Source organism: Talpa occidentalis, unplaced genomic scaffold, assembly GCF_014898055.3.
Source record: "Talpa occidentalis isolate TD23 unplaced genomic scaffold, MPIMG_talOcc4v2.1 talOcc4.7, whole genome shotgun sequence".
Taxonomy (NCBI): domain Eukaryota; kingdom Metazoa; phylum Chordata; class Mammalia; order Eulipotyphla; family Talpidae; genus Talpa; species Talpa occidentalis.
In genome coordinates, this window is record NW_023605083.1 from 86065859 (window position 1) to 86090388 (window position 24530).

At 50.0% G+C, this 24530-nt stretch overlaps 1 protein-coding gene across 2 annotated transcripts in view; it reads right to left on the reverse strand.

The window, feature by feature from the left end:
* Positions 1 to 624: 624 nt before the first annotated feature.
* The window catches only part of SLC43A2 (solute carrier family 43 member 2), a 47351-nt gene continuing 23445 nt past the window's right edge, over positions 625 to 24530 (reverse strand). For both annotated transcript variants that reach the window (XM_037492391.2, XM_037492392.2), the window contains 9 exons: positions 17134 to 17226; positions 15543 to 15676; positions 15256 to 15458; positions 14079 to 14225; positions 11408 to 11546; positions 9956 to 10088; positions 7468 to 7541; positions 6120 to 6243; positions 625 to 5631 (listed from right to left, as the gene is read on the reverse strand). In XM_037492391.2, the coding sequence (XP_037348288.1) occupies positions 5470 to 5631; positions 6120 to 6243; positions 7468 to 7541; positions 9956 to 10088; positions 11408 to 11546; positions 14079 to 14225; positions 15256 to 15458; positions 15543 to 15676; positions 17134 to 17226 (1209 nt within the window). In that variant the 3' untranslated portion in view covers positions 625 to 5469. The remainder of the gene's footprint in view (positions 5632 to 6119; positions 6244 to 7467; positions 7542 to 9955; positions 10089 to 11407; positions 11547 to 14078; positions 14226 to 15255; positions 15459 to 15542; positions 15677 to 17133; positions 17227 to 24530) is intronic.

Below are 24530 nucleotides of genomic sequence, written 5' to 3' on the forward strand. Positions count from 1 at the left end.
ATATTTGAGAAATAGTTCTCTGCGCTGTCTCCCTCAGAGGCAGGACAATGAGTTTGCAGTCCTGACAAGTAAGAGTTCCCGTGCGCACCCACCTAGCGTCTCCCTCCCTGGCTATGCAGGGCCCAGCTGCTCTTCCCCAGAGGACCGCCCCCCCCCAGGCCATCCTCAGCCCTCCCCTTGAGGGGGCCTCAAGCCCTTCCACTCACAGGGATAGGACCACCTTCTCCCCTTCCTGGTGGGGGACCTCCCTGAACCTTCTCTGGGGAAACCAGAGGTTCTCTCCCTCCCACTGCCTCTGCCCAGGGCCTGGTGGAAGGCTGGCCAGATTGATGGGAAATCTGTGGGAAGAACAGTCATGTCCATTGCCTGGAGATACAGGAAATAGGGCAAGGATGAGCTCCCTTCCTGTAGAATCAGAATTCACCAGCAATGTTGGTTGTTGTCCCATCCAAGAGATCCCTTATTCTGTCCCTCCTCGCCTCATCAAATGGCAGCACAAAGGCCAAACCAGAGAAGCCGGCCCCCGGTGAAGGCAGCAGGCAGGAGAGGAGGGAGTTAGGGAGCTCGGCTGGGACAAGTGGCAGGGAATCTGGACAAGGACAAAGGGCGAAGGGATGGGTGACTTAGACACAGGAGCCAAGGAGGAAGCAGTTCTTAGTCATTCTCTGCATACGTTTATTGAGTGCTTACTGTGCCGCAGGAAGTAAGCCAGGTGCTGCAAACAGCGAGGGGGCGGAGGAGTCAGGGTCAGCTGCTGAGTTGTCAGTGATGCAGTGATGTGTATTGACCCTGGTTAACACAGGGAACAGATAACCCTCAGGCACTCTGGGGGCCAGGGTTGGGTCTTTGGATGGGCCTGCCCAGATCTTTCCAGCAGTGGAAAGGGGTTCAATAAGGCAAGACCCTTACCCTCTCTCTCCTCCATCCAGGTAGAGAGGCACACAGACAAGCTCCTCCACATTCCTCTGAACAAATTCACATCTCACACTTCATCTCAGACACAGACACAGACACACCCCTCCAGAGGCACGGCCACATGGTTGTAGGGGGAGGTGGTGCGGAGGCGCGGTGTACTACCCATGGTCCGACTCGCCCGGCTCTATGTCAGTCTGCCAGGTGCCTGTGCATCCACTATCAGATTATCTTGAGTTTGGGGGCTAAATTTCTTACCAAAAAGTGAAAGGCGTATAAGGTAACTGAACAAGGGGACAACTTTTTAAGGGTTTTGTTTTGAGAGGAGTTTGAAAGGTGTAGGAATCAGAGAAACCAGGTCTCGCTTCCTTTACTTGGCCACGAGCCTGTTCTGATCAGAGCTGCCTGAAGCAGGTGTCCCCTGTGTCAACTGCGCCCCTCCGGGGTCACTAAAAGAGTGCCATTCCCTTGTTAGGTGCCTATTCAGTGCCAGGTACAAGTGTTGTACATGCTCACTTGGCCTCACAGTCAGGGTATTATTACCTCCATTTTATAGATGAGAAAACTGAGGCTCAAAACTTGCCTAAGGTCACTGAGATGGATGTGGTGAAGGTGTTAACTTTTCTTCCTTTTGTTCCCTCCTTGGCACAGATGGGCGGAACCTCACTCTGAGGGGCTGACCAGTCCAGTCTTGCCCAAAGGCTGAGAATAACTAGTTTACAGGTGGGGCAGAGAGTGGCTGAATTGTGTGGCAAGGCCCCCACAGGGAGGATGCTACACCTCCTTTCGCACTCAAGGGCTGGGGAGGACTAGGGCCAAGGGGCAGGGGGAACAGGCTCACAGAAGCCTGCCTGCTCACCTTGACACCCCCATGCCCACCCCAGGAGAGAGCAGAGGTCTGTGGAAAACTAACTCCCTCACTCAGGGGGGTTCCTGGACTTCTAATCCTACCATCTGTATTTGGGGAAAATAGACTAGCACCTTGAGCTGGGTCCCTGATAATTGGAAGAGGCACCTCACTGCCCCAAGGGCCCATGAGAACCAGAGGAGAGAACTGGTGCTTACAGGACCCCTGCAGTCTGGCCCTGTTGAGAGGACAGTTTGTCCTCACCCCAACACTCACTCCAGTTGCAAATCTGTTCAAATTTATAGATGCTGATGTGCAAGTGCATCAAAAACGCCACTGGACCAAATGTGTTCATGCTATTGAGATGCTCCTGCACAATAATCCTGGATGTCCCCCCATTTTCAGTGTCCTGGGGGCCTAGGGTAAGGTGAGGCCCTGCTCAGATTGCACTGCCCAGGGCCATGACCAGGGCTTGAGTAGTTCTTTTGATCAGGCTGACTTTAGGTACTTTGGGTAAGGAGATGGAGTTAAAACACAACACATAAGCACCTGCAGTCAGAACTTTGACCTTTTTTGAGGGTTGGAACCTTCCCTAGCACAGGCCCAAGTGGCAGGAGCAGCAAGCTGAGGCTGGGACGGTTTGCAGGAAGTCAACTACAAAGAACACCTAAGAGAAGGGCCCCCTTCCTCACTTTTGAAACTACAGGGCCAGGCTCCACTTCCTGTGCATTCCTACCAGGAGCCTGAGGGACAAGCAGGACTGGAGCTGCTTGGTGCCCACTGCCTTTTACTGGCCCATGGTCCCTGCACTCTCCTAGGACACTCCTCTCAGGGTTTGGGGTGACCAGAAAATTACTCCCTCAAAAAACTATTAGCCTCCAGGGCCAAGATGACTGTACCTAGAGCTTACCCCACTCTAGGAGGGAGCTCTTGACTCCCAAGAACTAGAGATCATGTCTGGGTTTGCTTCCCTTTCAAGGGCTATTGATGCTGACTGCCCTTGGCAGCTCCAGTGCTTAAAGTAAATATGTGGGGCCTCCCTGGTGGTGCAGGGGTTAAGTCTCAGAATGATCAAGCTATCACCAGCCATTGCAGCATAAGTTCAATCCCTGGCCAGGGAGCTGACCCACATGGTACAGCAGACCTCTCCTGTCTCTCCTGCTGCTCCCCTCAGCAGTGTATTTCAGATTTGCCTGTTCTGTTCCCCAGTCTCTGGTGAATCCTCTCACTGCCCCCCACCTCTAGCTTACAGCCCAGTTCTTGTATGCATAAATAAAAAAGACAAAATGAGTCCTGGCTATAGCTGGAGTAAATTACTCTACTTCCCCGGGCCTCCATTTTTCCAGCTATAAAATAGGGTTGATAGTATTTACTTAATTCCTGGGCTGTTAACCATGATTTGGTGAAAACAACAGGAAAATAAGTAACCTGCCAACTTTGTACAGCTAGAGCAGAATGACTGGCCCTTGATGAAAGTGGGGGTACAGGTGGTACCCAACCCACCTGGCACCCTGCTCCCATTCTCATGCTTTTAATCCTCACACTGTTGACCCTAAATTCTAATTTATCAATGCCTGCTCCTTCCACAAAGTGCCCACACCCTGTGGGTGAGTGGGGAGAAGCAGCAGCCCCCACTTTGGCTGCCCTGAGTATACAACCCTGAGGCGTTTCTCCAGGTAGAAGGCCCTTGGCCAGTTGTTTTCTCAAACTGTGTTTTCTCTTTGTCACTGGGCCTCAAACTTTGGGGGGGCACCAGAATCACCAGGTGGAAAGTAAGCAAGATGAAGACCCCAGCTTCCTTCTCAGAGACAAGACTTGTAGTCTCCACTTTTAACAAGCACCCCAGGAGCTCCTGAGGCAGTTGGTCACTTGGTGGCACAGAGAGGGCTCTTTGTGAACCATTCCTCAGCAGCAACATGCCTCCAAGACTACACACCCTCTCCTGGAGAGCTGCAAAGTTCATGAGCATGCTTTAAAACAAATATTTTGTTTTTTAATAGTTGAGTGAGCTAAAGCCTAGGAAGATTAGGTGTGTGCAAGGTGCTCAGCTGTTAATGTAGAACTGGAATTGGGCCTGGGTCTGCCCCTTCCTGTTCTGCCTCCCCTCCCCTCCTCCTCCTCTTCCCCACCTACATCCATCCTGTTGGCCTGAGGCTCTCCTGGGTCACCTTGTGTGCTGAATTCTGGAGGAACCCTCAGGGTCGGGGACTAGTGACAGGAAATCTTAGTAGGGGATGGAGGGGGAGGGAGGTTAGTCTGTTTGCAAGGATAGGCAGCCGGGGAGAGGGCAGCCCATAATTCCAAGCTGTTGCGCAGGCTCAATTTGTTTGGGGGTGACATGGGAAAGTAAGATCTTTTTCTGGTCCACTGTCCCTCCCACAACATCAATCATCCAGAGAGATGGGGAGCAGCTGGGTACAACCTGGGCTGGTCAGTGGCAGAAAATCTTGTTTTTTCACCTCCAAACAGGCACATGTAGCTGTTAACTGATAAACTAGAAAGGGTAACCCCTACCAGGGGGAAAATGGATTTATTGCTTTATAAAAAAGAGGCCGATAAGACTTAAAAGAAAACCATAAAACTAAAAATCAACCCACTCCTCCTGGGAAGTCTCAGACACATTTGTGGGGCGGGTTGGTGAGCCAGGCCCACCTTGCAGAGGAAGGGCAGGCAACCTCTCCCAAGTAAACAGTGCCTGGGTGCTGGAGGAATCTGCCAGCAGAGGGCGATATGGCTCTGTGGCCTGGGACAAACTCCCTGCCCTGAGGAGGCTGGCTCCTGGGCACTGGCTACTGTAGGTCTGGCTGGCTTCTCAAGGGTAAGAAAACACCCAGAGCCTAAACCCTACCCAAAGCCCCCACCTCACACAGCACACCTATACACCTATCCCACATGTACACATATACCTAGGCCCCTCACAAAATCTACCTCACTACCCTGGATCTCCACAGCTGTCAGTCACAACCTCACTTTCATCCCCACATAAACATCTGTGTGTGAGGGGATGCCCTGGTGGTGCCCTTTAATGCCCTTCAGGTCACAGACTGATGGAGGGTAGTAGTTGAAACTGTCTCCCCCCTTGGTCATTCCTGTCCACAGCTCTTGAGCTGTGTGTGTGACCATCCAGTCCTACATCCTCTCCTCAGACTTTAAGCTGGGGGGCTCTCCACAGGCTTAATGGGAGGACAGGCCATGAGCAGGCCACAGGGGGCTGGGATTACAAAGGAGTTAGCACCAACAACAGGAAGCGGGTCCTTCCTTCCTCAGGCCGCCTCAGACTGGCCAGGGGAGGAGGTGAGGGGCCAGGCGAGGGGGTGCAGACAGTGCAAGCCTTTGTCTTCAGGCAGGTGTGGTTGGTGGGCATGCAGCTAAAGGGCAGGTGGTGGGCAGTGGATGGCAGAATCCAGACACTTAACGGGGAGAGCCTGCCTGCCGGGGGTCCTCCTGGCTCTTCCTATAGGAATCATGGAGCCTTAAGGCTCCAGGGCCCCTTGAGGGTGGCAGAGTGGGAAAACCACCTGTCCGGGCCCTCTCCTGTCCTTCTACCACAGAGCTCCAAGGCCGGACCATGACCCTGAGAGGGAGCATGGACTCCAACATGGTGAAGGAGAAGAACCTGGGGGTGCATGGGGGTCCTCTGGATTGGGGAGGAGGACATCAGTCAGTCACCGAAGCAAGGGCAAGAGGCCACAGTTTTGAGGTGATGGGTGCTACACAAAAGCCTCCTGGTTAGATGAACCGTTGAGCTTGAGGAAAAGCTTGTCATCTTCCCTCTTCTGCTGCAGCTGCCTCTCCAGCTGGCGCCGGTAGCAGATGAGGTAGAGGGGGAGGCAGAACCCCAGCATGCTCACACCAAGCAGCCCCACATTCACCTGGGGAGGCAGGGATCAAAGTCACTGTCACGTGAGGCAGGGGACCGTGGTCTTTGCAGAGCCTGGCTCGAGACCCTGCCTCACACTCAGGTTTGGGAAAGAGGAAAAGGTCACAGGAGAGAAGAGGAAAAACTGAAACAGGAAGTTCTGAGCTGTCTAAGGGCCATAGTTCCACATTCCAACCTCAGAATTCCCCAGTTGACCCAGCCACCCAGCAATCCCTCAGGGCCTGGGCCCCCACCTCAGACTTACTGATCTGAATCTACAAAAGTGGGGCTGGGATAGCAACTCTGATCTATTTACTGCAAAGTCAGCTCCAAAGAAGACACTTTTCTGCTGCCCAGCCACCATTCATGAGGAAACTCTAAATCGACCCTAACCCAAGTTCCCAAGCTGCCCATCCTCAGGGCTCTGAGTGATGGTTCCCGACTCCCAGTCAGCAAAATGGGGCAGATAACTGTGACCCACCACCCCCAGAGCCTTCTTACCCACAGAGGGTCTCCTTGGAGGGGGCCCATCATGGCCAGAAACAGGGGCTGTTGCAGGAGAGCGAAGAGTGCACTGACCAGAGACTGCAGTCCCGTGAGGCTGCCAAACTGGGTGGAGGGGTACCTGCCGGGGCAATTGAAAACCTGTCACTGCAGGTGCCATTCTCCAGGCTTTCCAAATCCTCCTTGGCCTCAGCCTGGTCCCAGGTGCACTGGTGCCAGAGAAGGATGATGCAGGAACAGCCCCAGAGAACAGCGGGGTATCTGCCCTTGGATTACTTTCTGCTAGGCAGTTTTGCAAAGTGAATTTCATTTTTTAGACCAGCCTGAGGACCCAGGTTCTGGGGAGAACCCTACCTCACCCCAGTGTGTGCCCTGGGTCATGGGTATCTGGCCAAGCTGAGTGGAAAGTGTGGGGCCAGCTGGAGTCTGCAGCTTGAGGAACAGGCCCAGGGAGCAGGTGGAGGCTGGGCCTGACTGCTGTGCCCTTATCCAAAGGAGCATTGTGTAATCACGGAAACTCAGCATCATAGCTCTCAGTCAACTACCTCAGGCCCTGCCAGGACAGCCACCACTTCCTCCAGGCCAGGGATGTGTGGGACAGGCAGACCTGGAATGACCCTCGAGGGATGCTTTTGGGAGGGAGAGAGTTCTGGCAAAATCTCAGGTGCTATTGCCCCAGAGGCAGGAAGGAGCTCCCAGCAAGGGACAAGCTGGTTCTTCAGTCAGAGAGAGACAGTAGAGGGTGCTTGGGTTACAGATTTTGAGCCAAGCCCTGGCCCAAGAGACAGGAACGACCGGAGTTCCTGATGCATATAAGGCCTCTTGGAACAAGAGGAAGGATTCATCTGAACCAGGGCCTGAAAAGGCCCTGGGCAGAACCAGGCCCTTTGAGGTGCTGGTCGAGAATTGGCTGATAAATCCTGGGATCAGTCATCCATGTCACTCTCCCCTGAGACCCATGTGAACTTCAGCATTTGCGTCTGGGCAGCCAGACCTGTACCATTCCCATGAGCAGCCACGGGCAGCTTTAGAACTCGGCTGAGCAGCGGCCCCTAGGGCATAATGAGCTGCATAGAGCACTGACCATGGCCAGAGAACTGACTTCGTGTTAAATGCCAAGGCCTGTGGGCACCCAACTGGTTTCTCATTGACCTACCTCAGCCAAGTATGGCCTTCTCCTGACATACTCCACAGAAGCCCTGGTACCTGTCCCTCAATGCAAAAAAGATGAACCCTGTGAGGGCAGGCCGTCCCCTCGCCCCTGGATCTTATTTCCACCATGAATCTCCCTCAGGCCATCCCCTCACCCTCAGCCACCGGGCCACATGAAGCTCCTGGGACTTACACGGCAGCATACAGGCCTCCAATGGCAGAGTGGATGAATCCTCGCACAACTGTGTGCAGGATGAAGGAAAGGATCTGTAGGAGGGAGAACAGAGCGTGAGCACAAGGCTGCGAGGGCCCCACTTCATCCCCTTGGCTCCTGGGCCCTGCAATGGGAGCACGGAAACCTGGGGCTGGCTTGTACCAGCTCTCTGAGGTCAATTTTTGAATGTTCAGGAATTCTGTGAGCCAAAGTAAATATAGCCATTCCTAAAAATTAAATTTTATAATAAACTATCAAAAACAAAGGTGATGAATACTCAAGATTCACTGCTTCTAATTATTTCAATGTTTTAAGTTTTTTAAGTCTAGTGTATGTAAACAAACATACACTGAAACACCATATATAAAACATGTATGTATATGGTAGAAATATCACAGGATGGTGTGTAAATGTGAATTTCTTTCCAACTCTATGGTCAGTGACATCAAATTGGCTGAAATCAGTCATGACCATGGAAATTGGCGAACACTAAAATTAGGGGACTCCACCCCACCTGGAATCTGCTATTAACTAGGTATCAACGCAGCATTAAGTAGGAGGCCATTGCTCATGGCCTTGATCTCTTGCCTTGGTAACTGAAGGACTGTGCCCAGAGGTGTCCCTGCCTGGTCACCCAGGTCGTATTGGTATGTGGCTGTCCTCTCCCCTTTCTAGGAGAGCCCTGCTTCTTAAGAAGGGCTGCCACTGCGGCAGACGTAGCAAGTCCAAGAAGCACTTGTTAAAGCTCCTGAGAGGCATGAAAGGAGTCTACTCTGCCACCAGGACCTTTTGTTTGCTCACAGCCCTGCCATCACATCCTACTCAGCAGCCAGGTCCGTTTCCGAGAATGTGGGCGGTGGAGGGGGCATTGGGCTGCTCTCTACAGTGTTGAAAGAGCGCTGAGCCCTCATGTGCATTCACATACTTGTGCAGGTTCATTTTCTCTTCATAGGCCTAGTTGCCTTTTACAACTCTTCTTTCAATGGGAAATAAATAAAGCAAAAAGCAGACACTGAGCAATGTCCCATAATTGGACAAAGTGTTCAGGGCAAGGCTCTGCCAATCTTGCAGAGAGGGCAGCAGCAGGAGGCCAGGAAAGTAGCAGGAGGCAAGGACACTCCCACTTGGAGCTATACAAGTCTCCAGTGGTTTACTCTGGTCTGTATGCACTTATATGCACACATACAACTGACAATACCCAGGACTGGTACACCCCCGGGTGTTCAATGCCCCTCAACTCATGGCCACTTGTAAAAAGGAAGGAACTAGGTTTTCCTCCTGGGCCTGGCCCAAGATACCACCTGGAGCTGGGACACACCATCTGGTAGTAATGCCATCACTCGTGTCCCCTCTAAGTTTGTAAACTTGGGGGTTGGGGCTAGAATGCTGTTGTGAACCTAACAGTGAAGACAGACAAGTAACAAAATCTACCTTGCTTGAAATCTTTTTTTTTTTTTAATAGAGGCATGTTTTATTTATTTATTTGTTTGTTTTGTTTATACATGCACTGGGTACAGTCAGAAGCGCAGGAGGGTGACAGCAGTGTACTTCGGTCCTTCTGCCTGCTCTGCTCCCAGCTCTGGCTCTGGTGAATTCTCTCGCCCTCCCACGCTTCTGACTGTACCCAGTGCATGTATAAACAAACAAACAAACAAATAAATAAAACATGCCTCTATTAAAAAAAAAAAAAAAAGAAGCAGCGCGGGAGGGTGAGAAAATTCACCAGAGCCAGAGCGGGGAGCAGAGCAGGCAGAAGGACCGAAGTACACTGCTGAGGGGAGCAGCGGGCGGCAGGAGAGGTCTGCGCACCATGTGGGACCCTCCTTCGGTGGCCGGGGAGCAGCTGGGGATCGAACTGGCACCGCAGAGGCCGCGGGCAGCTTCGCAACCCAGTGCTCAACCACTGCGCCACCGGGGAGGCCCTGCTTGAAATCTTGACAAAAGTAGGTTTCAAAATCATTGGAAATCTTGTACAAAGAAATTAAGCTTTAGGTCCAAATTCCAAGTGATCACCACAGTCTTTTTCCATGCTCTCCAACAGAGACCCTGTGGGGCACTTATACCAGAGGAGATGTTCCCGCCAGCGCCGCAGACTAGCTAGACCTCTTTGGACATCATATTTCAGCCATGTGAACAAATACAAAACAAGTAGCCACATAGCTACTCCACACATTTCTGGAAATGGTATGAGGGTGGTATTCAGGGTATACAAAATGCCTCAAAGACTAAGAACAATATGCCTTCCTAGAGAAGAGTCTCCTGTGGATGGCGATTCCAGTTTTATTTACAGCTCACATCCAGCATCGGTAAGTAACAGGGCACTGGCTGGTTAGTCAGTTGGTTGAGTGAAATAAACATCAAAGTCGTTGTTCCCTTTGTTGCTGGCTTCCATGATGGACAGATCATGCACTTTTTGAGTTTCACTGTCCCCTACCCCCACCTGACCACTCCCTTTCCCCATATTTACCTGTAGAGGCAGGTTGGGGATGAGGCAGGTCACCCCAAAGCCCACAAGCAGCAGGTTTGTGAAGGCAAAGGCCCTCATGGCATTTGTGATCTTCTGGATCTGCCGGTCCCGCTTCTTCTTCTTCTCCTGGCCCCTGTGGAGACAGAACCCACCGTGGAGCTGGAGGCTCCCTGGAAGAGAATGGACCCTTCTAGCAATTCAGGCTTTGGGGGTCATAGCTTGTGGACAACATAAGACTCAGAGTTCATCTACCCCAGCACATTTTCTAGACTGTTGGGGCTGGACCAGGCTCAGTGACCCTCCCATACTGCATCCTCGCAACAGAGCACTGGGTGTAAACCTCAGGGGAGAGGCCAAACAGGAGAAGATGGTCACCATCATACAGATTGTGTCAGTTAAGGCAGCTCAAAAGATGAGCAGAAGTGCCCATGTTAGGAAGTGGCAAAGTCTCACTGCACCATTAGCTTCGACTTCACCCAAATCCTGCAGGGAGCTGACAATGGGCCAGATAATAAGCCAAATAAGGGATTGTGGGGGTGAAGAAGAAACAAATATGCAGCAGATGGAACCGAAATGGGCACAAATAACCTCTTGGCTGTAGGACCTGACCTAGATAACATTCCCTATAATCACTGCCTTGTGAATTCACTGTTACTGATTCTAGTCTCACCACCCGTGGACGCCCCATGGACAACTATACGACATCCAGGAACAAATGCCAAGGGCTTCGAGAGGTACAGGGAGCCCCGGGTCTGCTGCTTTCTCCTATATGACCTCGCGCAAGCTATTTAAACTCCAACCTCAAGTTTCCTCATCTGTAAAATGGGCAGGAAGTGTGAGGCCTGACAGAGAGTCTGTGTTAAGTGGTTGGCACAGGGCCTAATGCAATGAATAGCAGCTTATTACATTAGGTGGAGTCAGAGAAGACAGCGTTTAATTCATCCTCTGATCTTGGAGTCCCACCCTTCCGTGAAGTAGGGTTCCACAAACATGACTGTATCTAATCCTCACAATCATGAACAAATATATGAACACAGATGAGGGTCACAGCAACTTATTGCTCACACCGAGTGGAGTAAATGGCACAGGCAAGCAGGATTCTATCCCCCTGTGCCATTTGTGCCAAGGATCTCACAGCAATCCGAAAAGCAGAGTGGTTTGCTAACCAGGTGACACTGATCCTCCTCTGGTTCCCCCACCCTCCATCAACTTCAGTGGTTCCCAAACTTTAACACACCAGAGAATGTCCACAAAGAGTGCAGGCCACACAGAGGCCCCATGAAAAGCGTGTTGAGCTGAGTGTGTGCCTGGAAGCCCCAGTGAGAGTGCCTGGAGTGTGCCGCTCCCATCCTTCTGGCTGACTTTAAAATAGAACAGCCCGCCCTAGCCCTGCCTAGTCTGACTGTGCTCTCGTCTCTAGGGCCGGGGCCGGGCACAGTCTCAGCTACGCACTGGTTGGATTCCTTCTCCTCAGGCTCCTCCGAAGCATCTTCACACTCCTTCAGCCTCCAGTCCATGATGTAGCCGATGATAGGGGCTGTCAGCAGGCAGAGCAGCTGTAGCACACCGAAGATGGAGGTGTAGAGGCCAACTGGGAAGGAAGACGGGCTGTGTCACAGGCGGGGGAGGGTTCTGGTGATAGGGGTAGGCACTGAGAACAATGCGATACTTCACAGGCCCTTCTGGGGTCTCCCCCAGACCTCCCTTCCCTTGTCACTTTGGGTTATGAGGGTGAGAGAAATGAAACCTTAACCTCTGAAATCAAATCTGCCTGTTGGGGCAACAGGCAGATTACACTGTTCTCCAAATCTCCTGCTCGTTTCCAAGAAACATCTCTAACGAAATCCAGGATGTCACAATGACCTCCCCCAGAAGCTTCAGGAAGTCTCTCTGACTCGGGAACCACAAAATTACCAAGGCCTGCGACTGAGGCTTTGTGTGCGACTGACTGCTAGTTTTCTGCCTCTAGAAATATATCAGGAAGGCACCATTCATAGGGGCTCTGACGTAAGAGCTTCTATCTTCAAAGAGTCTTAAAATTACGCCAGGATTTTTCAGGCAAATAGAAGCTGCCCCACCCCCACCCACAGTTCTGGCCAACAGGGATGTTTTGGAACTCAAGGTAAGGTGTTTCTTGGCTGAACAAAGATGGGCTGGGAGGGAATGTTGCAATGTTCCCAGAAACCCCCCACCCCTTGCTTACCAGTGGCCATCACTGCACCAAGAAAGCAAGGGTGGAAAAAGCAGAAAGGAGGGAGGTTATTAGCAGCAAAATCTCAAAGGTTGTCACAGAGAGATGGGCTGTGGAGGCCAAGTGAGCTCTGGGGCCCGTGTGCATGTTATTTCCCATGGAGAACTGATCCTAAGAAGGCCCAGAAGAGGCCAAGCTTGAGCCAGGTTCTGGGAGCGAAGGCAGGAAGGCTGGCGTGGGTGCCCACTGACGTTTTCTTGTCTACTGGGGCCTCAGTCATGTGCAGCTGGTGCTGTCACAGACAGGCTGGTGAATCAGACCTGTGGTACTGGCTGGGGACCATGATGAGGAAGTAGTGTGGGTGCAGAAGGATCCTGCAGAACTTGAGGCCCTCACTGTGTGTGTCTGTGTGTCTGTCTGTCTGTCTCAATCTCAATCTCTTTCTCTCCCTCCCCCACAGGGACACATCTTTGCCAGAAATCAAAGAATCCACCTCAACCCACAGTCAAAGTGTCAGACTCCACGGGTCTCCCCCAAACTGCCAGAGTGGGTCTCACTTCAACCACATGGGCTCCCTGACCCTGAAGCAGGCACTCTGGGCATAGCCATGGCTGTTGGTATGGGTGCAGTGGCTCACAGGGGCAGGGTGGGGAAAACCAATGCCCTTTTCAGCCACAGACTAAATTTCCTGGCCCAACTTCCTCTACTTCTTGAAATTAACTTGTTGAATGTGGGAAACAGTTGGGGGAAAAAAAATCCTCTTAGGTAGCAAAATATTTCTCAGAAAACTTGAGTGAAAAAGCTATGAGTCAGCAATAGGGAAATTCGCCTTCCAAAGGCCCTTGTGAAGGCCTTACTCTGCACACTTCAGGGACTCTCCCTCCCTCAGCCTGAGAGTTCGGAGTAGAGGTGTTTAGATCTGCTAGATCAGCTTTCCCTAAGGTGTGGTGCACAGATTTTAATGAGTGTTACCTGACAGGAGTTTTCCTGTGGTACACATTTGGGGGACTATCATTGGATTAAACAAAGCTAAACAGGTGATTTTCTTCCCAGAGGCTCATCAGGGCTTTGCTATGTCAATGTTCACTGTGAGGTTCTGCAAGGCCCCATGACTGTGTTCCTTCCAGTTCACAGAGGAACCAGTGTTGACTGTTTCCCTGTCATCTTTTCTCGTCCCCAATAAAACAGGATTCGACTCCTTACAATGCCTAGGTTATCTTCCCTCAGGGAAAAACAATTCAACCAACAAAAAAGCTGCACACCAAAGAGATTGCCAATAAAAAAGATTTACCGAAAGTGTTTGTCCTGTTTAGGAATGACTAAAGCTGACTCAGCTCAGGCCCTGAGGAAGTACTGACTTTCTTTGTACAATCAAAACCTCTAATCAGCTGAGGACATTCTGTGTGGTTTTTGGAAAAGAGGCATGTGGGTTATCAGTTCTGTTTACCAGACTTAACAAGTCTCGACTGGATTACATGGGGAGGAGGCCTCCTCTTGGCCGGGCTTCCGGCTCAGGAGGTCAATATCAGTGTGGGTCCAACTGTCCCAGAGTCTCCTGTCGGATGGTCTGTCCTCCCCCAAGGCACCCGGCCTCTTCACACACCAACCCTGAGGTTTCCTGGGGAATTCTTGGCATTGGGTTTGATTTGCCGTCTTTCAACAAGTCTCAGGTAGAGGACTCTGTTCTGTGCAATGTTTTCACTTACAAACACCGTCCACCCGCAGGCGATGGAAACATCCCCTCCACATCCCAAACACCCCGACTGTGATGAAACGGCTCCAACATGCCATCAATCGGTCTCTTGAGTTTTGCCGTTTCACAGTCCTGCTGCCAGTCAGTCGGGCAGTGGACTTGACCTCAGGGACAAGGGAGTGACTACTTTTTGCGGGGAGTCTTGTAGGGCTGCACATTGAGGGCCAGGGGCCACCTACCTACGTCCTGATCGCCGCCGGCCAGGAACTTGAGGATGTTGTTCATGGCGCCCATGTAGAAGATGAGCCGCAGCTGTGTGATGCACATGGTGACGAGGCTGAGGAGCAGGATGGGGCTGAACACGCTGTGCATGAATGAGGGGGCCGCTGTGGGGAGAAGGTGCTCAGGGAGAACAGTGCTGCCACGGCCGAAAAGCCCACCCACCACCCAGGGGCCAGGTGTGTGAATGGGGAAGGTCCGATTTGCTGACCAAATTGCTGCATACTGCATGCTGGATGTAAGTGGGGCCCTGGCAGGGCTAGTGGTGTGCATGCCAGAGGCAGGTCACCCAGTTGTGTGAAGTGAGTTAGATATCCCTTTACCCTCTCTGAGCCTTAGTGTGCTCATCTGTGAACCAGATGAGCTGCCCACTGGGGAGGAAGTGGGTTAAACTGAGTGATGTGGGGGGCCTCCCAGGTGGCGAAAGGAGTTGAATCGCAGCACTATGGGGCTGTCCACAACCACTGCAGCATGGCATGAGTTCAATCCCCGGCTGGCCGAGGAGCCAGCCCACATGGTGCAGCAGACTTCTCCTGTCTTGCCCGTTGCTCCCCTCAGCAGTGTATTTCAGTAGATCCGCCTATTCTGTTCCCCACTCTGTCTCTGGTGAATCCTCTCAACCCCACCAACCTCTGGCCTACACCCCAGTTCTTGTATGCATAAATAAATCTTTAAAAAAAAATTAAGTGAGGGCCTCCCCTGGTGGTGCAGAGGTTGAGCACTGGGCTGGGAAGCTGCCCGCAGCCTCTGCAGTGCCGGTTCAATCCCCGGCCGCCAGCGAGGGTCCCACATGGCGTGCAGACCTCTCCTGCCATACCCGCTGCTCCCCTCAGCAGTGTATTTCGTTGGTCTGCCTGTTCTATTCCCCACTCTGGCTCTGGTGAATTATCTCACCCTCCTGCGCTTCTGACTGTACCTAGTGCTTGTATAAATAAATAAATAAATTCATCTTTTAAAAAAAATTAAGTGAGGCGGTAGCCATTAAGCCCTCAGCCAGTGCTGGCACAGTGAGGCAGGTTCCTGGGGAAGCCTCAGCCCCAGATCTGGGTTGGCCACTCCTGTTGCCAGGGTGTAGATGCAGGTGCCCTGACTGACATTTCAGCCAGACCCAGAAGGTGAGGGTGGCATGGCAGGTACCTGCAGCATCTGGCTGGCACTTGACCTCCAGGTCGACAGTGGACAGGCATAGCTTGTGGCCCTCCTGCAGCGCTGCCTGCTCCTTGGTGTTCCTCATGGAGCTGCCCACGCTGAGGCGGCGCCCCACCGTGGTCACCTGCTTATAGAACTGCTTCCCTGTGATCTTGTGGTCGAAGCCCAGCCAGCTGAACTTGATCTTCACCCTGGAAGCCATGGAAGAGCATCTGTCAGTGCTGCCCAGGATACTGGCTGGGGTGGGGCTAGGGGCAGACAGAATATGCACTTACGAATAATCCATGTCCTCTGGCCCAGGGAAGGGCTCCAGAGGCCAGTTAAAGAAGCAGTTGAGGAAAACCAGCCCAGAGCAGCTGGCCCAGACCACGAGGATGATGATGAAGGAGACACCAAAGTCATAGATGACCTGACAGGCACAAAGGGGTAAGGGAGGGGAAGGGAGGACAGTTAGCAGAGGGAAGCGGGGCGGGTGGCAGGCAGAGGGCATCTGGCAGCCCCCACTCTCTCTGTGCTAGCTGCATGAGGAGGCACAGCCTGTCAGTCTGGGTGTTTAGTCATCAGGCACCCTGCATCCCCACAATCCGAGCTCACACTGGCATGTCATTAACCCCCTAAGCCTCCAGCTTGGGCCAAATGTCACTTCCCTGGAGAGGCCTTCCCTGACACTGCCATCACTGTCACATCCCTGGCTCACAGTAAATAGCCCTGGCTGAGATTCCTGGCTTCTTGGTTTATTTACTTGTCTTTGTTAGACTCACTTCCAGTGAACAGGAACCTGCTAACCCTGTTCACTGATGTTTCTCTCATGCCTTGAAGAAGTACACATAGTAGGTGCCAAAAAAATACTCGAGGAATGACCAGAGGAATGTCTTGCTTTGCTCTGTGAAATGGGAGTAACATGGGCTTGTGTGGTGGTGTAGGATGGGGGTAAGCGAGTTTGATGCTGGGAGAGTGCTCTCAGAATGGGCCCCAGCAGGTGGGACACCTGCTGAGTGTGTTACCTGTTATTAAATACAGGCTTATCACCATTTACTTCCAGCAGAGTAGTCCCGGGAGTCCTGGCAGACAGCTGCCCAACTCCCCAGGAAGGAGACTAGCGGTTAGACACTGAGAAGAGCATAGAGGGACTTGTCAGCTCTTCTGGGAGTGTGAGGACCCCTAAAGTCCACAGGATGGCTGGTCCTGGACCCTCGAGGCACCCTGATTCCCAGCTGGCCAGCCCACATCTGTGATGCCTTCTCCTCATGCCCCCTCTCCCCCATATACCTCAGGAAATGGGCTTCATGTAGTGCTGGTGCCAGGGGAGAGAGAAACCCCTTCTGAACCTCTGCAGGGGTAGCAGGGTTTGGAGTAGGAACTGGATCTGATGGACTATGAGGTGTTTGCTTCATCCTGACCCTGTGTGACTTCCATGGGCTCAGAATCCTGCCTGGGAGGGAAACAGCTGAACCAACTTGGCTGAGAGCAGCGCTTTGCTAATGGAGAGTAACAGCCCAACAACAACAGAGCTGGGGGTAGGGGAGACAGGAGTTGGATTCAAGAACGGACAGACTCACCCACTCCCTTTCTCTACCACTGCCCAGAAATGCAAAGGCAGGCTGTGGGAACACCTGGGCGATACGCTTGACTTTTCTGTCCCCCATGGCCCCGTGGTTTTCTTATTTATGTGGGGCCCAGGTGCATCCGTGTGTGTGTGTGTGTGTGTGTGTGTGTGTGTGTGTGTGTTGGGGAAAATAGGAAGGGGCCTGCCCCAGCACCCACAATTACTTTCCTCTTGAAGTAACTGAAGGAGACTTGGAGAGGTCCCTGTTCAGACACCCGCACAAAACCAACATGCGGAAAATCAGCCAACCACACCCTCACCTTGATTCCTGGGAAGGTGACTGCTGAGGAGGCATAAGATCCAATCATCAGGGCAATAAACGTGGAACGAAGGTCACCAAACATGTTGGGCAGCTGGAAGACAAGAAGAAAGGAAGCTGAGAGAAGGGGCAGAGGACGCAGGAAGGAGAGGGAAGAGGCTCCAGGCATCTCCAGGAAACTTTTCTCCTCCCTGAGTTATTCATACAGGGATTCTCCTGGGGGCAATTACTGATAATTGAGAAGTTTTTCCTGGGGCCTCCCTGGTGGTGCAGGGGTTAAAGTCTCAGCACTATCAAGCTATTGCCAGCGTTCCATCCTGGCCAGGGAGCTAACCCGCACACAGTGCAGCAGACCTCTCCTGTTTCACCTGCTGCTCCCCTCAGCAGTGTATTTCAGTACATCTGCCTGTTCTGCTCCCCACTCTGTCTCTGGTGAATCCCCCCCAACACCTCTGGCCTGTACCCCAGTTCTTCTATGCAAAAATAAATAAAATCTTAAAAAGAAAAAAAAAGTGGAGGGGAGAAGAGTAAAGCAGAAATCAAACTCCAGATGTAAAGACAGACTTGGCCCTCCTGGGAGAAGAGTGGCCCTCCTTTTCCGCCTGCTCTGGCACAGGCTGGGGCCTTCCCGTGTTTGCAGGGTTACAATGACATGCCAGAAAGCAAAACTGTGAGCCTCAGACATCCCTCAAAGGGAGCAAGCCTGTTAAAAATAAGAATCTATTTGGGGATAAGAGCGTCATTTTATAAATAAAAAAATCAGTGTCCCAGAAAGAACAGATGTCAGCAAAAGCTGCTTTTGATTCTGAGAGACTAGGTTTCAGGAAGGCACCAATCAGAATTCTACAGTTTCCTTAGGGTTCAGGAGGGAGTGGGTCTAGGATTCCTGTTTCTGAATTTATAAGAACAAGGAGGGGTTTCCCTGTCCACCTGATGTTTTGCCCCATCGATCAGCACCTGCGAAAGTCAACAGCAAGATTGAACCACTGCATCTTGCATCAGCCTTTCCCACATGATTTCAAAGCAGAAACCCTCAGTGATTCCCCAACAAATCCAGGCTTGGTAAAAAAATGACTCCATAGTCATGGGGCAGAGAACATCTTCCCAAACAGCCAGGCCTGTTGTGAAGGTTTCCCATCCACACCCACGATGTCCCTGGCATTGAGAACTGCTACCTGGATAGCTATACCAACCTGTTTAGTTGCATTCAGGTTGTTTATATGGATCTAATCTATGTTCCCCTCCCCCATTTGCACTGAATCATTTGTGGTTTATCAAACATGAAACATGTGATGACTGCCTACAGCTAACCCATTATTGCTGGGCCCAGGCAGTGTGCACTTGGCTATACCCCTGCCCCTCATCATGTGTGCTTATTTTGCCCACCATTAAAAATGAGTGAGCCATATATCAAATCATGTTGTATACCAAAAATGGATAGTGTTATATGTAAATTATCTCAGTAAAAAAATGAGTAAGAGACAGCATCAAAATTAAAAACTTGGTGCTTCAAAGGACACCATCGAAAAAGTTAAAGATGGGGCCCCCCTGGTGGCACAAGGGGTTAAGTCTCAGCACTATGAAGCTATCCTCAGCTACTGCAGCACAAGTTGGATCCCTAGCCAGGGAGCTGACCCACATGGCACAGCAGACCTCTCCTGGCTCGCCCGCTGCTCCCCTCAGCAGTGTATTTCAATAGATCCGCCTGCTCTGCTCCCCACTCTGTCTCTGGTGAATCCTCTCACCCTCCCCACCTCTGTCCTATACCCCAGTTTTTATATGTATAAATAGATATATCTTAAAAAAAAAAGTTAAAGATAATGTATGGAAGAGAGAAAGCTTTTACTAATCGTGTATCTGATAGGGACTGTAAGTAACTTCTACAACTCAGTAATCAAAAGATAAACTATTTTTAAAATAAGCAATGGATCTGAATAGGCATTTCTCGATAGATACACAAATGGCCAATAGGGCCATGAAAATATACACAGTATAATACTTAAATTAATCTCAGGGAAATGCAAATCAAAACCACAATGAGATTACTTCACATTCCCCAGAGTGAGTATAATAAAAAAAAAAAAAAGTCAGATATTAACAAATGTCAGTGAGGCTTAGAGGACTTGCATATACTGCAAGTAGGAATGTAAAATGGTCCAGCAACTTTGGCTAAGTCTGGTGATTCCTCAAACAATTACGACCCAGAAATGTTACTTCTAGGTATCTACCTAAGAGAAATGAAAATGTTGTCTACACACACTTCTATATGCGTATTTACAACAGCATTCTTCATAATGTCCACAAAGTATAAACAATGTAGTGTTCATCCATGGGTGAATGGATAAACAAGTTGGGCTGGATCTATTTAGTGGAATATTACTCAACATAAAAAGAAATGAAATATTGATACATGTCACAAAATGGATGAACCTGGAAACATGTTAGGCAAAAGAAATCAGCCATAAAAGTCCACATTGTATGGAATTGTATGATTTCATTTATATGGAATGCCCAGAACTGGCAAATCCAGAGACAGTAAATAGATTAGTAGCTGTTTAGGGACGGAATAGAACATGGGGAAAAAATGCTAATGGGTACAGGGTTTCTATTTGAGGTGATGTAATTGATACTGGTGATGATGGCACAAGTCTGAAAACACTAAAAAACCACAGGATTCTACGCTTTAGGTGAATTGTATGATATGAAAATTATGCCTTGATATGCTGTTTAAAAAACAGGAGTTTTGGGGTTCCTGGTGGCGCCAGGGTTCAATCTCAGTGCTGTCAAGCTATCACCAGCCGCTGGAGCATGAGTTTGATCCCCGGTCAGGGAGATACCCACATGGCACAGCAGACCTCTCCTGTCTTACCTGCTGCTCCCCTCAGCAGTGTATTTCAGTAAATTTGCCTGTTCTGCTCCCCACTCTGTCTCTGGTGAATTCTCTCATCCTCCCATACCTCTGGCCTACACCCCAATTCTTGTATGCATAAATATATAAAATTAAATCTTAAAAACAAACAAACAGGAGGTTTTTTTTTTTAAGATTTATTTATTTATCTATACAAGAACCGGGGTACAGGCCACATGCGCGGGAGGGGGAGAGGTCTCACTAGAGACAGAGCGGAGAACAGAACAGGCAGACTGATAAAATACACTGCTGAGGGGAGCAGCGGGCGAGACAGGAGAGGTCTGCCGCGCCATGTGGTACCCTCCCTGCCGGCGGGGATCGAACCAGCACTGCAAAGGCTGCAGACAGCTTCATAGCGTGGCGCTCAACTGCCTGCACCACCAGGGGAGGCCCCAAACAGGAGTTTTAATCCCAAGATTAAAAGGAACAAGAATTTAAACCAGCGTTACCTCCATTTAAAAAAAAAGACATAAAATAACAGTATCAAGGGCAACATGAACAAATCTATAGTGTATGGCCGACCAGGCCATTTTATGGTGTGGTTCCTCAAAGAATTCTCAGCATACAAAGTGTTCTCCTTCCAGCCCCCCTGCAGAGTGGCCCCTCTGTCCAGTCAGGCTTCTCAGAGAGGGTCAGGGGGGATCAAAAGTATAGGGAAAATCCCCCCAGCAAGAGACAGAGAAAAGGGGATGTGCTCATGTATGCAGGGGCATGCCCAGGTGAGCATACCTGCTTCCTAGGTATGCTGCGGGTCAAAGGATCCCCTGGTTTCAGAGCTCGTATCTTTGGGCTGCCCCATGCTGGCCACTCCAGCTAGGATGCCTTGCAGGGAGGCATTTCTGGGGCCATAAATGCCCCAGGGAGAATCAAAAGATTAGTTCTGCTTGTATGGGAACTGTTCCCACCTGGGATGCCACTCCAATGAGGGCAGGTACAGGACAAGAGGGATCAAAGAAGGCTTAGAAACCAACCAGAAAAGCAGATGGAGGGCCTCCCCTGGTGGCGCAGCGGTTGACCGCTGGGTTGCGAGGCTGCCCGCAGCCTCTGCAGCGCCGGTTTGATCCCCCTCCCCGGCCACCTGTGAGGGTACCACATGGTGCGCAGACCTTTCCTGCCGCCTGCTGCTCCCCTCAGCAGTGTATTTCATCACTCTGCCTGTTCTGTTCCCTGCTCTGGCTCTGGTGAATTCTCTCACCTTCCCACACTTCTGACTGTACCCAGTGCTTGCATAAATAAATAAATAAATAAATCTTTAAAAAAAAAAAGCAAATGGAGGCAAAGAGCCTGGTGCAGAAAAGGCCACTGGTGCACAGTCAAGCCAGGTAAACATTTTTGCTGCAGTCACCTGAAGGCACAAAGACTGTCTTAACTGTTTGACAGTGCCAGGGGAGACTCCAAAAGAGCAGACAGCTTGCCAGATAGAGCTTTTGCTTCTACCTTAAGCTGGAGCTTGCCTTCACTAATCCAGGCTAGAGGCCAACAGAACTACAGGGGCTTGGGGCTAGTGTGCAACTCTGACCTATATTCTGGAATCTTCTCCTCAGCATCAGAATAGGCAAATCCAGAGACAGTAAAAAGATTAGCAGTTGCTTAAGGCTGAAACAGAAGAAAATGGGAAGAAATACTAATGGCATAGAGTTTCTATTTGAGGTGGAAAAGAAGAATGGAAGGCAGGGAGAAGATAGTGACTTTCCTACTGTTCCTCCCTCGCTCTCATACCAAGGACAGTAGCCTCCCAGCTGCCGTCCTTGTTGCCCTGCCTCTCTCTACCTAGAACATTCTTAGCAACACCAAAAAAGTTCTGACTCCCAACATTATGATTGTCCCCCACATTATTTTGGTCATAGGGCGATTCCTAGGGGAGGACAGCGCCTCAGGGCAACCATACTCTATATAATGTAGTCTTCCCTCCACCACCTGAGTCTTGCATTTTATTTTTAAAGATTTATTTATTTATGCATACAAGAATTGGGGTACAGGCCAGAGGTGCAGGTTGGGGGGGTGAGAGGATTCACCAGAGACAGAGTAGGGAACAAAACAGGTGGATTAACTGAAATACACTGCTGAGGGGAGCAGCTGGCGAGACAAGGAGAGGTCTGCTGTGCCATGTGGGTAGCTCCCTGTCTGGGATCAACAGGCCAAAGTGTTGGTAGCACTGAAACCTAACCCCTAGGCCACCAAGGAAGCCCCCCAGTTTATATTTTTAATTACGATTACTTTTCCTGATTAGAAAAGCAAGGCATATCCACTATAAAACATTTGGAATAGAGCACACATAAAGAATACAATAAAAGCCACTCTAATATACCCATTAAACATTTTTTTTAAAAAAGATTTATTTATTTATTTATTTATACAAGCACAGGGTACAGTCAGAAGCGCGGGAGGGTGAGAGAATTCACCAGAGCCAGAGCGGGGAACAGAACAGGTAGACTGACGAAATACACTGCTGAGGTGAGCAGCAGGCGCGGCAGGAGAGATCTGCGCGCCATGTGGGACCCTCACCGGCAGTCGGGGATCGAACCGGTGCTGCAGAGGCTACGGGCAGCTTCGCAGCCCAGCGCTCAACTGCTGCGCCACCAAGGGAGGTCCCCACTAAACATTTTGACCTATTTCCCTTTCATCTTTTCTTACAAAAACCTATTACTTTTTACCAAAATAGTTTATATGCTATATATTATTTTATAGTTTTCCCTTTTTCACTTGTTATATTATGTTTTTTAATATCATTTAGTATTCTTCAATATAATCCGTAATGACTGCCTAGTATTTCCTTAGTTGGATAGGTTATAATTTATGCAACCATTTCTCTGAAATTGGAATTCAGGTGCTTTTTAATTCTTATCATAAACAACATTTCAATAAATAATCCTGAAGCTAAAAAGATATGCACATAGCTTTTATTTCCTTGAGGTTAATTCCCAAAGTCAAATCATTAGGCAAAAAGGTATATATTTTTAAAAAGATTTATTTATTTATACAAGGACTGGGGTACAACCCAGAGGAGCAGGGGGCGGTGAGAGGATTCATCAGAGACAGAGCGGGGAGCAGAACAGGTAGACGGGACCAAAAACACTGGTGAGGGGAGCAGCGGGCGAGACAGGAGAGGTTGGCCGTGCCATGTGAGTATCTCCCTGGCCAGCCGGGAATCAAACCCGCGATGCAGAGGCTGCGGACAGCTTCACAGCAATGCGCTCAACCCACTGCGCCACCAGAGAGGCCCGGAATACATATTTTAAATTTTTTGTCCTGTGTGCCAATTGTCCTACAGAAAATTTACACCAATCAATACCCCTACCAGTGTCTAGCCACTTCAACCCTGTGTGCTGCCATTATTTTTACTATTTCCACTCTACCATGTAGGTTTAAAATTTTCCAAGATTAAGAAAAGAAATGGAAAAAAATTTACATTTATTTTATTAGAAATGACTGAACATTTTTCTATAAGTACTTAGACTTGTCCTTTTTTTCCTATAGGGATATCAGTCTTTTTATAATGATTCTGTATTGGCCCTTTACATATTAAAGACAGTTACACTTTGTCCATCTACTGCAAATGTTTTCCTTGTTTGTCATTTAACTTCTTAGTTCATGGTGTTTTTTGACCAACAGAAGTGTTTAAATAGGTGGTGAAAGTGTGTTTCAGCTCTTAGGTACTAACTGGAGTTTGTGTCATATGAAATCTCTCTGAAAAGAATATCAGGATGACCTTGACCAGTGAAACCCAAAGCATAAACATCCTGGCAACAGTCTGTGTGCAGTCACAAAAGAAAGGCAAGCACAGGAGAAGAGAAGGTGTCCCTGTGGACATTAATCTTTTTTTTTTAAAGATTTATTTATTTATACAAGAACTGGGGTACGGGTTAGAGGCGCAGGAGGATGACAGAATTCACCAGAGAGAGCGGGGAGCAGAACAGGCAGACAGACTGAAGACACTGCTGAGGGGAGCAGTGGGAGACGCAGGAGAGGTCTGCTACGCCATGTGGGTTTCTCCCTGGCTGGCTGGGAATCGAACCCGTGCTGCAGAGGCTGCGGACAGCTTCACAGTGCAGAGCTCAACCCGCTGCGCTACCAGGGAGGCCCCATTTATCATTTTTTTGAAGATTTATTTATTTATGCATTCAAGAATTAGGGTACAGGCCAGAGGTAGGAGGGGTGAGTGGATTCACCAGAGACAGAGCAGGGAACAGAACAGGCAGACTGACTGAAACACACTGCTGAGGGGAGCAGCAGGTGAAACAGGAGAGGTCTGCTACGCCATGTGGGTCTCTCCCTGGCCAGCTGGGAATCGAACTTGTGCTGCAGAGGTTGTGGATAGCTTCATAGGTTGCCTCTTAACCCCTTGGGCCACCAGGAAGGCCCTAATTATTTTTTAGATGTTAATACTAATGTTTTATCCTTTAAGCCTCTTCCTTTCCTTCCTCCTAGAGCTGTCATACATGCCCAGGGAATTTTCCTTCTTAAGTAATGATATATAACATAATCATATT